The sequence below is a fragment of the Podarcis bocagei genome (genome assembly GCF_964188305.1).
Source record: "Podarcis bocagei genome assembly, chromosome: 8".
Lineage (NCBI taxonomy): Eukaryota > Metazoa > Chordata > Lepidosauria > Squamata > Lacertidae > Podarcis > Podarcis bocagei.
Window position 1 is genome coordinate 62,316,853 of NC_138133.1, and position 14,816 is coordinate 62,331,668.

The 14,816-nt window shown below is 40.8% G+C and overlaps 1 protein-coding gene across 3 annotated transcripts in view; it reads right to left on the reverse strand.

Annotated features, from left to right (window-relative positions):
* The window catches only part of LOC308593040 (tumor protein D52-like), a 39,877-nt gene continuing 25,061 nt past the window's right edge, over positions 1-14,816 (reverse strand). Inside the window, exons 2-8 of one of the 3 annotated variants that reach the window (XR_014010666.1) lie at positions 12,228-12,343; positions 10,710-10,858; positions 9,201-9,302; positions 3,926-3,967; positions 2,908-2,956; positions 222-1,515; positions 1-165 (exon numbers count right to left, since the gene is read on the reverse strand). Coding sequence is in view for 2 of the 3 variants with exons in the window: in XM_081205234.1 (XP_081061360.1) it covers positions 1,399-1,515; positions 2,908-2,956; positions 3,926-3,967; positions 9,201-9,302; positions 10,710-10,858; positions 12,228-12,343 (575 nt within the window). In the remaining variant the exon portion in view is untranslated. Of the gene's footprint in view, positions 1,516-2,907; positions 2,957-3,925; positions 3,968-9,200; positions 9,303-10,709; positions 10,859-12,227; positions 12,344-14,816 lie in introns of all 3 variants that reach the window. The other 2 variants (XM_081205234.1, XM_081205235.1) reach the window with 2 other exon arrangements.

Genomic DNA, 14,816 nt, shown 5'->3' on the forward strand with positions numbered 1-14,816 from the left:
TTTTACATTTGAGAAGACAATGCTTTTATTTTAACAAGTAATCAAGTATTGAGGCTAAATCTGAAATGCTACAGAACGCTGTCAAATACAGCAAAATTGCTTAATAGGCATTATTTGTGGCTGCTCTGGTGCAGCTATAAAGATGAAGCCTAAGTTGCAATGCACCTTTTAAGAATGTGTTCTAGTTCATTTCAAGCTTTGTGATTAATGTGGCAAAACACTTCTCCTAAATATAACCTTACAGTGTGCCAGAAATTTCTAATGCAGGCACATAGTATACATACAAGGTGGGAGTGCATTTAGCTTCTAGGAAGCCAAGTCTTTTTACAGGATCAGCAACAGGTTTTAGTTAAGAGAACATTTTTAAGCATAGAAGGAGTTGACCGTGCTCATTTTTGTATTTCCAGGCTGTGAGATTGCCCATTTTATCTTATTCCTATCTTCCACTGCAGCCAATTCAGAGCTTGGGTCTATATTGCCTACATTCCAATGTGCATTTCCCCCAAATGGAAATGCATAGCCGACTTTGCACTGTTGGTACCATACACTTACTTTATTTATTGATTGAGAGGGGGAAGTGTTATAAGCAGCAGAAATAACATGGACTTTTAGTCGAAAGTTCCTTTTCATCAACTAGCAAGTGGAAGGGAGCAACCATTTTATTTTTATAAGTATGGTGCTTCTAAACCACTCCCTTTGCAGTAGGCTTTCAGCCTATATAATTTATGTTAACAGCCTGCCTCATTTTACATTTTGGAATTCAACTTCTAATACCCAGAAGAAAAGTCATCTCTGCTAGTTGGAACAGTTCAGAGAAGTTTACTATCAGGATTTTTATTTTTTTAGGGAAACCATAAAATAGTGAATGTTTGTTGGAATCACCCTACTTTCAGTGTCCACTTACCAAGACCACAACACATACACTGATAACTTAACATTGCAATATCAAAGCAAACTTATTCTGCCTGTGGAACCTCTTGCAACAGAACCAATTAAAGGTACACACTTAAAACAACAATGAAGTTTTCAAAGGTTTTGGCAGTGAATTAAGTATGAAGAGACATGGCAACTGCTATTCGTCCCAGCATCCATCATAAACAGTGTTGAGTCTCCCATTTCTAAACCTTTTGTAAAACCTTAATGATTTCTTTGGACCAGAAATAAATCTTTTTACATACTCAAAATGCATAAAAATTCCCCATCCCACAGATAACATAGGCAAGAGTGTATTTTACGGTTTCAAAAATACTCTGAACCTATAGAAACGATTTACATTGAACAGCTATAAAGCTAAGTGCTAAACAGAAGGACATCCTGGAAGAGTCTACAGCAGAGGTGTTGTGCTTCAGCATTTGCTTGCAGCATCTGGCAGTGGGTAGCACAAGGAAGGCAGGACAATCATTGAGTCTCCTCTTCTGTCTGCTTTGTAGTAGCTTCTGTGGCACTGGCATTGGCAGCAGAGTTCAAGACCTCTCCAAAGTCACCCCCAGCAGGCTTGGTTCCCCCAACCTTATACTGAAGAGAGATTTAGAGACTTCAGATTACACTCTTTAGAAGTTAAACTGCAATTATGGTTAACAGCCTATGGCTATATACCCAAATATTATTTCTCTCTGTCCAATCCAAGTTTAGACAGCAAAGGAACACAGGTGCTTCCCATCCATTATGTATTTCTACTGGGAACAGTTTCAGTTCTGAGCTTTTGGAAAACAGGTTGATACAACTGAATAAAGTGTGTACACACGAGCATCTTAGCATACAGATTAAGTTTAGCCCCAGCAATAGTAGAGGAAACTTTGTAGTAAAATACCAGAGGTAGATAAATGATGTAATCCCCAATTTGACATGCAAGCAACGTGTTAAAACAACCATCTCTGTGCCCTATAGATAAGGTAGAAAGATGGTTATGCCAATTTGCATAATCCTGGTTACAGAAATGCCACACCTGGAGAGACATACTAAAAAAAATCAGGTAAGGTCAGTAGCTAAAACACTGTCCAGTAAGATTTATTTTCTATACTGTCATGAGTTCTTTTGAAAGGCACATAATAATGATGATATTAGGTAAAGGTAAAGGTACCCCTGCCCGTACGGGCCAGTCGTGTCCGACTCTAGGGTTGTGCGCCTATCTCACTTAAGAGGCCGGGGGCCAGCGCTGCCTGGAGACACTTCCGGGTCATGTGGCCAGCGTGACAAAGCTGCTCTGGCGAGCCGGCACCAGCGCAGCACACGGAAACACCGTTTACCTTCCCGCTAGAAAGCGGTACCTATTTATCTACTTGCACTTTAGGGGTGCTTTCGAACTGCTAGGTGGGCAGGAGCTGGGACCTAAGGACGGGAGCTCACCCTGCCGCGGGGATTCAAACCGCCGACCATGCGATCGGCAAGCCCTAGGCGCTGAGGTTTTACCCACAGCGCCACCCGCATCCCCCAATGATGCTATTAGGGGTGTACAAACTTTTATCTAAATCAGTTATAATTTTAGTAGCCTTCCTTAAGCATATCCTCAGGGTGTAGGTGCACACAAGGCATTGTATAAGCTAATGTCCTAATTCAATGCAAGTTTGACTTCCTGAGAGTTTCAAATGTGCTTCAAATTGGTATATGGGGAGAGAAAGGGGGAAACTAACACTGTCCTCCTACTGCATTTCTCAGGCTGTTTTTACTGAGCACACTTCATTCTGGTCCCCTTAAGAACCAATAACCTGTCCTCTGTTTTCTCTTTCAACAATGCAGAAATTAAACTTCATTTAGTTCCCAACGGTGTGGTACTGCTAGTAGACACCATAGTAGTTAAATGTTCTCCACTGTTCCAAGGAAGCAGAATACCTACAGATCAAGTATATTTAGAAATCTCAACTAATTTTTAAATTTTATTTTAAAAATGAAGTTTGTCATTAGATTTACCTTTAAGTTTTCCACTTTTTCTTCAAAGGACTTGAATGTTGGGGAATTTCTATTCAGGAAAGAAAACAAGAGTTACATTTCTTGTTTGGCCTTAGAAAATGTATATGCAATGGCCAACCACTTAAAAGAAAAACTTGAAGAGCAGAACAGTGCTTTTAAGATACAACTATGGTGCCAGTCAGCAGCCTGCAAGATTGCAATTATAGAATTCCCTTTTTATATTTAATTATTTTCCAGTCCAATCCTATATGCCAGGGGAGAGAGAACTAGATCTGGCCAGTGGGCCAGATTCTGACACACACACTCCCCCGGGGGCGCTTGCCAGACACGTTGGGCTACCCACCTCAATCTTCTGTTGTCAGATTAAACATTTCTCTTTGCAGACCAGCTTAACCTCAAACTGGGCTGCAAAGGAAGTTCTGTGCAGCTGATCTTAGTAAGGGCTTCAGTCAGCACCAATCAGCTGAACGCTGGAGTGTAGCCTATCCCACCTTGTATTTGGCACCAAATATATAATACACCAAATGAAAACCCCATTTGCCAAGAAGCCATAGGCAGCACACTTTAAAGCTCCCAATTATTCCTTTATTTTATTTAGGTTTGTTTCTCCACCCCCTACAACAGACATCATAAACAATGCTATGCGTCACATACGATACTGTGTGATGTTCTCCACAACTGGTATTTGCAGTTATGCAGAAGCACATAGGTCAAATGAATCTATCTATCTATCTATCTATCTATCTATCTATCTATCTATCATCTGTCTGTCTGTCTGTCTGTCTATCTATCATCTCCTTTCCCACCTTCCTTACTCTAACAGAAGTCCACAGAATCAGTGGTGACAACGCAGGGTATGTTCCTGCTTCAATACAAAATGGCATTACTCAAGCACTCTATATGGGGCAAGTCAAATACACCTTTACCTGTTTTAAATATGCATTTGCAGCAATCAATATTATTTGTCCCTGCTTACATTAGAATAGGAACTAAAACTTAATGCAATTACATACATTACCTCATAGCAGGCATGCTAATTGAATGTTGTAGACAACGTATACTACACGGCAGCGTTAAAAGAAAGGAGAATCAGTCAGATTATGAGGAGAGGTGAGCCGTGTCCCTGCTATTTCGTGTACCAACACATTATCAGAATATTTATCCAACACACTCAAGACAGGCATGCAAATCTGTCACCATGCACCACTAAGAGGCAAGCAGTAGCAACATATAAGCACATCATGCTAGGTTAGTAAACAAACTCCACAGGGTGGTTCTTAAAGTAACTGATCAGACTTTACAGATTAATCAGATGAGTGTAAACTTCAGGAGTAAGTACACCCAGAATTTTAAAACCTTAACCTAGGAATATAAACATGATTCAGTATGTTAGTCAATATCAATGTGTTTTCAGAATGGGGCCAATCAGCTTCTGCCAAAAACCACTCCTCTTTTTATATTAGCACTTTATGTTCATGTTCTTTATAGCATATTTATGTTCATCCTCACAACCATCCTGCAGGATATACCAGGCACCTATTATTTTATCTGTTCACCCAGCCTGGAAAAGTGCAAGGAAGAATCGGACCTGGACTATCAATAACTATACAGTGGATCACAATAGCTTTCAGTATACTAATAATGCTTGTTCCTTCAGCAACACAGAAGTAGATAGTGCCTTGGGGCAGTCACTACACTGTTATGGTGAGCTGTTACTTTATAGGCCATTAGATGCTGCCAAGCCTATCCGGATTTAGTGATGCGGTTGTTAAACAAGTCAGTTTTATGACATGTTCCAGATGATCAGGAAGCTAAAACAAAGCTACTGAAAGCTATCAGTTCATAACAAGGGACAGGTTGTTCTACAGAAAGCTTTCCATCTTGAGAAAAAGCAAAAATGGTTCTCACTTAAGCTGGTCCGAATGTTTCAATTATGTTCCTATATAAACTATTTCTATATACAGTTTGGGCAACACCAATTAGTCTGCCAACTACACAACCGATACTAGCTACATAGGGTTGAGTCCAACTAAGTCATGATTAACTTCTGAATTGATTTCAGTGGGTCTACTCAAAGAGTATGATTTAGTGGGATACAAACCATGGTTCACACTGTAGGTTGTCTTCTAGCTTGGAGTTTAAGTAACTGGATCATATTTTAAAATCTGATTTTTTTTTAGCCTTGTGAAGACTGCTAACAGCTCCTCTGAATGCTTGGGCATAGAGAACCAAAACCCCACCACCTACATAATAGGAAGTTGGCATTCATACCACCCCAAAAGTGAGTCAAAGTGCATGTGTGAACATGCACCTCTAACTCACCACATCACCCCCCCCCCCGGGCGCATCAGTGCTTATCCAGGCATAGGCAAACTCAGCCCTCCAGATGTTTTGGGACTACAACTCCTATCATCCCTGACCACTGGTCCTGTTAGCTAGGGATAATGTGAGTTGTAGTCCCGAAACATCTGGAGGGCCGAGTTTGCCTATGCCTGGCTTAACCTCTCATTTTCACCTTTTAACATCTATTCACTTTCTTGCCCTATCATCTTTGTTGCTACTTTCTCTCACACATAAGCTCTTTTCTGTTTTCCTCTTCCTGATTTTCCAGCTGTTCTGCTCTTTGGCGATGAAGCAGCCTCAAGGTTGTCAGGTAGCAGTCCCAGTTCTGCTGCTATCCCTGCATCCCCTTGACCTATATTGCCACAGATCCAATTTCTCTCACAAGTGCTGCACAATCATTGACAACAGAACTGGAAAGAATACAGCACACTTTCCACTTGCTTAGGCATTAAAGACAAGCTATCCTCCTCGAAATGCTCACTGTAGCTACAGCACACCCCAAAGGGCCATAGCTCAGTGGCAGAACATTTGCTTTGCATGCAGAATGTGCCAGCATCAATCCATGGCACATCCAAAGTAAGGCTGTGAGAAACCCTGCTTGAAATCCACTGCCGGTCAGTGTAGACAACACTGAACTTGATGGACCAACTGGTTATGATCCAGTATAAAGAAACTTCCAATGTTTCTAAAGGAATCTAGTGCCCAGTGTTGCAAGTGAACAATAGTCAAAACTGCTAAGAATTAAAAGGTAAAATGTTTTTTGGCTATTGTGATCCTGCACAGGGAAGTTCAGCAGACACATCGTTTGCTTTTCATTCTTCCAGTGCCGCCATCCAAAGGAGGATTATCGTGCCTCTATTCTTGTTTGGTGCCCAGGTATCTCACTGTGGAGGCAACAGAAATTTCCCTCTTCAGATGTTCCACTGGAAGAATGTGTTATGTGCACAGCACTATCCCCTTCTACTTTCCCCAGCAGGTCTGGAACATTCAGTCATATAATATAAGGCACTAGAGAGGGGGCAGGAAAAATATCTGAGTTTTAGATAAATAAGAAAAGCTATTGCTCATTTCTGTGCTGAAATTCTGCTCCAATAAAGTAGAAGAGTATTATCTGAAAGGGAGAAATTCAATGCCATGCTAAGAAAATTGTTCCATCGTGGCAAACATTTCAAGCTTGTCAAACATAATGATCCCCCTGTGTGCTGTTTTAGTGATTCTCCCAATACCTCCTCCCCCCCCCAAAAAAAAAGTCATTTCGGAGGAGAGGAGAGAAGCTTCACTGCACGAGTGGAAGTCCTTGCACAGGGCTTCCACTAAGGGGACTCATTGGTTGAATCCCACCCACCAGTGTGGTTTGTGCTAGGGGGCAACGAAACTGTTCTCGCTAAGACTCTCTTCCTTAGCACTAACTACAAAGTCAATCTGTTGTTATTTGATCACTGGTAACATTCCCTTGAAACAGGCTATTCAATATGTTTTAAGTGCTCAATCCAGGGGAAGTTTGGTTCATAGGAACTTGCAGAAATTACTCATAGTAAAAAAATTCAAACCAACATATGTAACTATCAAATAACAGGTCTAACATTTCTGGTACATCTTGTGATTGAGAGGTGGCAAAACCTGGGGTAGACCTGACCTCTGAGAAACCTGTATTCAGTGTCTATCCGTCTGTTTGGCTCTCAACAGATAAGTCCATGGATGGATGGATGTGGTATCCAGACAGCATCCTTCCACTCACCACAGAAACCCTCTGCTCTTTCCCTGGCTCCCTTCACCTCTTCCATTCCTTATTTAATTGTATTGCTATTGAAATCAACTTCACAGGGCTCCCCCCCTCCTGAATTTCACATATTATATATGGCTAACAACATTGAAGTGCTCTTCAGAGTTGCCATATGCTACCTCCTACATCCCTTCCACAAATGGGTCTTCTCTGTGGAGAACTTCATTGGATATAACCTAGTATTTCTAATAATCTATTAAATACTTTTTTAAAAAAAGTTGTTTTTGTGGTGGGGAAGGAAAACTACTTTAGCCCCCTTCAAGTTACCCAGTATTATGGTCAGTCAGGAGCTATTCACTACACAACAAGACTACTTGCATGCTCTACAGCAACTTTTCACAATCTTACCTAAAGGAATGTGTAAATGCGTGCACTCTGTAGGACACCAAGCAAACATTTAAAAATAAAGAGAAAGTTCCAGTATAAACACACAGGGATTTTCACAGTAAAAGTAGTGAGCTTGAGGTAGTGTACTTATATGTTAACTGACTACACTCCAGAAGAAAACGGCAGCAACAGAAGTGAAGGGTTCGTTTTCAGCAATGAAATCTAGCTCTGAGATTCAGCAGTTCCAAGGAAATATTGTGCAATTAAATGCAAGTGATTTTAATTCTGAGTGAAGAAATCTGAGTGCAAGCACCGACAAACTGAAATAAGAAAGATCCAAATTTTTGTGTCGTCTACAACGAAAAGCTGCCCAGAGTATAGCGAAGAACCCAAACTTGGCTTAGTGCAGGCTCCTAAAGAGGAAATTGCAGCCACTTTGCCCCTACCCAGTCCTTTTTTGCTGCCATGTTGAGCTGCACAGAACTAAGCCAAGCTTAAACACAAGCCCAGATTGGGACACCATGCTAAGCTCCCTGCATATTAGCCATGGGGTGTAGCCAAAAGCAAGCTGGTTACAGCTTGTTTAATGACATGTCCGGGTTCGGGTGACATGCTAAGCCAAACCTTAGTGCAGTGCAACAGCCATAAAAGGGCCAGTGAGGAGCAATGTGACTGCAGACTCTTCAAGGGTCCACACCTTCATACATTCGTGTTCAGTCAAAGTTTGGCTTAACTTGACATGCAAAGCAGGTCACTGTGTGGCTGCTGTTATACCATTAGGTTTCATCACAAGTTCCCACTACCACTGCTTTAATGAAGAAAAACAATTGGGCCCTTCAACCTCAGAAACAATGCAAATATTTAAATCTTTTTAAAAAATTAAAGCTTCCAGGATATAGAATCCAAAGCTACAGTTCACACATGCTCTGCTAAGGATACCTAGAGATGTTACAACCCAACACAAGCACGTTCCATCCCTCACCCCCAGAAAACCTCACCAACAGTACAAAACATAAACAGAATAAAAGATGAGAAGTTTTGTAAGCCACAATTCTAGGAGGGGAGTTAGTTTTCACAAAAATGCAGGTACTCAGAACATTACTGATTTATTTCTATATGCCTGGGATTCATGCAGCTCTCACATGCTTGCTTTCAGTAACTTGATGGCTTCTCTCTTTCTCGGTGTACAAGTAACCGAAGAAGAGAGAACATGCAACCCCATTCCAACTGATGTTTTATTCCCTACTGCCTACCCTCCAACATGATTACATCAAGAAAGGAACATCTAGATACAGGACCTCTCCAGATTTAGCACTTATCTTATTAGTGCAGTACCGGCCCAACTATTAGGTAGGTTGAGGTGGCCTGCTTCAGATGGCAAATTGTGGGGTTTCGTTAGAGAGAAGCACAATGCAGCCATAGCTTTGTTAACACTCGGGAAGGAAATGCAATTTGCAGTCTCAGGCACCTAAATATCTTGGGAAGTGCACTGAATAGGAGAAACCTAATCAAGGCACATTGGAAAGATGTACGTAAGTCTCAATGTGGATCACTATTAGTCCATTCAATGCACTAGGGACTATTTCACATGTAAGTGGCACAGTCCCCACCCACCCATTAAAAAAATAGAATGCCATTAGCACAAGGCCAGAGGTGGTAGTTCCCTGCTTGTTCATGTCAAAATAAATAGCTTAGTTATAGAATCAAGCTGTCAGTTCCCAGCTGCAAGCCACCAACTCTGCACTCCTGGAAGGGTTTGCAATTTTGTGTTTGGCACTGTTGAAACCCTACGCAGTGTAAACAGATACTACTACAGGCAAGGGGAAAATTAAAGTCATACTTCACATCTTCCAACTTCTTCGTTATTGCAGAGCCAACTGTTGAGAATGCAGCAGAAGCTTTCTGCCCAGCTTGAGACAGTGTTTCTGATGTCTTCTTATACCTAGATTTTTTAAAAAAAAGTCAACCTATTATCACAATTCTCAAACACCTGCACCACAAGTGTTGGAACAGGCATACGCATTACTTTGCTCCTAGTGCACTTGAAATTAAGAAGTCATGCATTGCTAGTAAGGCAGCTTATATAAGCTTCTTCAACCCTTAGCATTTCCAGTGAACACTAGCTTCGGTACATCAAATTTATCTGAAAAGTTAGCTTTTGTATCCTGCGTCTCTTTCCTCTATCAAAATGAGAGAAACTGGGTTTAGAACTCGTGTGTGTGTGTGTGTGTGTGTGTGTAAAAGTGGCATAACAAGTCACAACAAGGCATCTATAGGAGAGCACATGGTATAACTGATTTGGTTTAAAATGGAAAAGGTTTGCCAATAACACATGTCTTTCGCAATATACATGGCAAAATATTTGCTCCACGATACAATTAGTGTGGTAAGAAAACAGTTGGGAGAGTTGCCTCATCTTCCTATCAGATTTAACCAGAAAAGGTTCTAGAAAATTGCAAGACATCCAGGTTCTTTTGTCTGAGATGATGGTGCCAAAATGCCATATTGAGTCTTTTACACACAGTTGCATTAGGTGTTTTCAGCAACTGTAGCTGACCAGAAAGAATGAACCATCTGGCCACATGTTCAACACATGTGCTTAAGAGCAGGGACAGGAAGCTGTGGTCCTGCAGATGTTACTTAAGTGCAGCCCTGCTAGACCAACTGTATATAGCCCAGCATTCTGTTCCCACAGTGGACAATGAGGATGATAAATTGATGTAATGTTGAGATGTGTGTGTGTTTGTGGTGTAGAAATGAAGAAAGTATGTATCTGATTCTATCAATTGCTTCCCATAAAATACATTGGAAGTGTTTTCACAATGAAAACATCTATGTTCAAAAACAATTGCAATGGCATTCTCACACCACGATCTCCCGGACAACCAAAAAAACCACTGCCTCCAATATATGTGTGTCGAACTACAGCTTAACCCTGACCAATGGTCATGCTGCTAGGGATTGATGTTAAACAACATTGGAAGAGCCAGATGCTTAATGGTATAACAATTTTAACCAACCCTAGAAAGAAGCTACCTTCTGCTTTGACTAAACCTTGCCAAGACATTAAGGACCACTTCGCAAAGTTTTCCTAGCTCAGACTTCATGCAAAGTGTCTGAATACTCTCCCACCACCGAAGAGAATCCAGGTGTACAGAAAACTAACATTTCAGGAAGAATGGTATCCTCTGAATGGTCCTGCTAAAACCCTCGCTACAAACATATAACCTGCCATCACTAGATCCTGAAACAAAGGCTTCCTCTGAGAAAGCCCACCAAATTCAGCTGACGAGGAAACTCAAGCCCATCCCTTGCATTCAGGCAAAATAATTTAAGTGAAGAAACATACGCATTTGTTGCTGTGACATCTTGCCACCCTTTGGAAAGGTTCTGCCTCAGCTCCTGCAGTGAACTGATCCCCAGTTTTCTCTTTATTTCTGCTAGATGCTTCTCTTTAGCAGCTAGTACCTGTGACAAAGTCTGGATTTCTTCTTCCACCTACAAGATAAGAGCCCATGAAGAAAATCAACTAGGGAAGCATAAGCTACTGAGGAATTATTTTAGAGCAGATGTTTTCACATTTACTACCAACATTTCCTTGTTTGGAACAAATTACACTTGCATCCTTTAAGGGTTTAAATATATGTTAATTATAGGTTTCAGTTTGAGACAAAACACCAACCGATTCTGATTCAGTAATCAACTAATAGAGCCCCAATTCAATTGCATGGGTAATTTTCACATCTACTTATTAATGAACTTATTGGTTGCTTTTGGTTACTGGTTGCTTTTTCCCCACAAAAGCAACCCAAAGCAACTTAAAATAACATTCACATTAAAAACAGCATAAACCAAAACAGAAAAATCTAAAACTTGTAATGGATTGAAGGCAATATAATTCCCTCTGTTCCCAATGTTCAGGCTGCAAGATAATCAGGGTTGTTGGTTTTTTGTTGGGGTTTTTTAACAGAACTACAGAAAGCCCTCAGGCAAAAAAAACAAAAACCCCTAAGCGACGGTGAACCCCACAAACAGTTTGGTGATGACAGAATGCTCAGTGGCCATGTTGATTTGGGGCAGGGTAATGGAAAAGAATGGTTGAGTTCCTGAACAGCATCGCTCCACAGTACAATGTTTTGTTTCAGGTCCCACTGTCACAGAACGAAGAGCAAGAAACATGAAAAGCTTTGAAGGCACAATCAGAGCAAAGTGAGTGCTACGTCTGCGATGTCTTTCAAGTGTTCTTACTCTAAACCAAAGCCTTCTGTATTTGCAATTCCTAATGCCAACTTCTGCTTCAGCTCTTTTTTTTAATTCTGTAAGGCGGCAGAGCTGACTGAAGCAAGTGTGGCAACAGGTAACCAGGTAACCAGGAACTACTTTTTTTTTTAATATTGATCAATATGTGTAAATTAAAATGGATGCACTGATATTTAGATGTATTGTTAATGTAAACCAGTTGGAGGTCCTTCTTGTGTTTTTCTGTTTGGTTTGGTTTGTTTTCCCTTTAATGAATTTGCAATTGTTAAAACCGCCAAATATATGAAGCAAAAAAATCAGCTGAACCTTTCATGCATACAGAGGTAGCTTAAGCCATAAATCAAGGTTATACATATTGTACTTTCCTTCTAACAAACACAGAGCCGCTTTACATGGACCTTCCACTGAGACCAAGACACAATTAACTACAGAACAGCACCACGCAGCCTTAGGCCATTCACTGTGTCCATTATAAGAACTCTGCTTATTACAAATTATTTTCCAACAGCACTATCAGAAAGACAGCCTCATAACTCCATATTAAATGCAACTGTGCCTCACACATGTGAATCAGATCAGTTTTGAGGGCCACACATAACAGGTTTACCTTAGCAAGCTCTCTTCTAAGTTCTTCCTGTTCTTCTTCTGACAAAGCTTCTGCAACATTAACTGAAGCAGCAGCATCTTCTCCAACTTCAGGAATTACTTCATTTTTCAGCAGACCTTAAAAAAAGAAAAAGAAAAGGCCCATAGATTTGTCGTTTGGGGTCACTACTTTAAGATTGCTTTGTTGTCAAACATCCGTCATCAAGGCTGGTGGTGTGTGTGAAAAGCAAGAGTGGGGGTTTCCCACCACTGCAATGGTGCAGGGATGGTGAACTTGCGGCTCCTCACACACTGGACTGCATCATCCCCAACATTTCGGCTGTGCTGAAGGGTCACAGGTTTCCCATGCCCCTGATAAGAGGACTGCCTGATTTATCTTGCTGTAAGGAGCGTTTCAATGAATGGATGCATGACAACAGACGATATTTGACAGTGAATACAGAGTTCAATAGAGGCAGAAGCAAAAACTACATTTACAACATTGAGCTGCTTTATCAGGGTTTTGTTATTTTAAGATCAGAATTAACTGCTACTCAGATTTCAGTGCCATGGCCTCATCCAGCCTCTTAAAACCTTCTATCCTTACTACTTCTGTGTGATCCAAGATTTCCCCATTTCACACCTTCCCTTTCACATCATATTCATACCCTCATGGTATCTTCATCTTCTGCAGAAACTGGGTGAGGGTTTTATAGATCATATGGACAATGCAGAAATGACAACCAAAGACGCTGGTTTACAGGAATCTGATTCCTGAAGCTTGGAAATCTGAAACTTGCAAATCTGTGTGCCAAACAACTCAAATACTGTAGAGGGTATACCGTTCAACACTGGCCTGTTCCGGAAGTCCTAAGGTGTTCCCAATGTCCAGAATGCATCCCAGAATGCAACCAACACTCCTATGCAGCTGTACAGTAAGTTCAGTCATGGTGGGAAAACTATTTTGCATTACCAGTCTTCTCAAGGACATAACTGCCCCCGATATGGTTCCCTGGAACAGTCTGAAAATCAGAGGTTGGTGCTAAAGACCGATGTAGTAAATAACACCAATACAATCTTGTCATTCCACATACCAAAGAGAATGTTCTTTTTCCAATAGCAAATGGAAGGATTTCCCGCAAAGCTCCCTTCAGATTACTATCAAGAGTCTTAAGCAGAAGGCAGTAAACCAATTGAGAATTATTCTGCATTACAGGAACATAAAAATCATTTATGCAAAACCTATCCTCAAAGGATGGCAAATAGTGTTTTAAGTTTTCATGAGCCAGCAAGCAACTGAATTAAAACATTCCGCCAAACGCCTCTAGTTCTCTGCAGTAAGTGCATTCTGGTTTAATTTTTTATACGAGTAGATTATTCTAGTTATATTTTTAGCTGTGCTGTGACTTTATTGGGGATATCCATTCAGGAATGTGCCATCTTGCATCCCCCAGAAGGATGGTGGGCAAAAGGGTTTTTGGTTCTTGTGCCGCACAACTCTCCTGGCTGCCTCCCAGTCACGCTGCAGGGAAGTTGTCTCAGGATGCACAGAATGACAGCTGAACACATCAGCAGAAGAGAGCCAGTGCGGTGTTGCAGTTGGAGCGTTAAGATTGGGATCTGGGAAAACTAGGGCTCAAATCTCAAGTCAGCCGTGAAGCTCAATGGGTAACCCTGGGTAACCCTTCACAGAGAATGGAGTGGGAAGGAGTTAGATTTGCTTCTCTTCCACAATCAAGAGTATTGCTAGAAGTACTGGAAGGACACTGGTCATCGGTAAACAAGTTTATGTGGAATCCTACCCACTTAGCTAAACATGCATTGCTACTAAAGCCATTTAGGATCCTACCAGGCCAAGAAGCATTTCAGATATATTCTTACATAGATCTCATTACCACAGACGAAATTGCACAGAGGTCATTTCCATCATATGTACTCACGGTAGAAAGCACCAATATTCACAGCAAGAACCCGCTTTTCATAGGATGTGTATAGTAGTTATGGGGTACATAATAACCCATCACTCTGCTGGAAGATTGCTGTGCAGAGCGTGTCTAAGTGCAGATTCCAAATTCAGTTTTATCTAACTAAGTTGCAATCTTATTTCAATACTGTAATCGGTTTTAAAAGTATGCCAAAGTCCAATTTTAAGAAAAGTGTTGTAGTGGCAAGTATCTAGCTTTACCAAATAACTTAGTAAGTTAGTTATGGCCTGCAAGCATGAAATAGTATTAAAAGTTTGGTGCCTTAGGCATCAAACCATCTCTACAGAACCAGAAATTCTAGTCTGTCAAAACCTAGCTTGTGATGTCTAAGGAAGTATTTCAAGTTTGTAAATTCTTTTCTCCACACACACACACACACACACACACATACCTACCTTTAATTTTTTGCAAAAAGATTTGCTGAAATCTGAACGTTATTCATTCTTTTCTGAGCATAATAAAAGGTGGTAGGGTAAAATATGCCAAACTATGTTCAAATTTGATGGAACTAATTTTATTCTAAGTTGTTTGGAACAGTTTCTAGCAGTTATGTTAAACATATATATAAAATCACTGTGAAATTCACAAAGGTTCCACTCCCAAAATCTTCCCCAAACTAGTGCCCT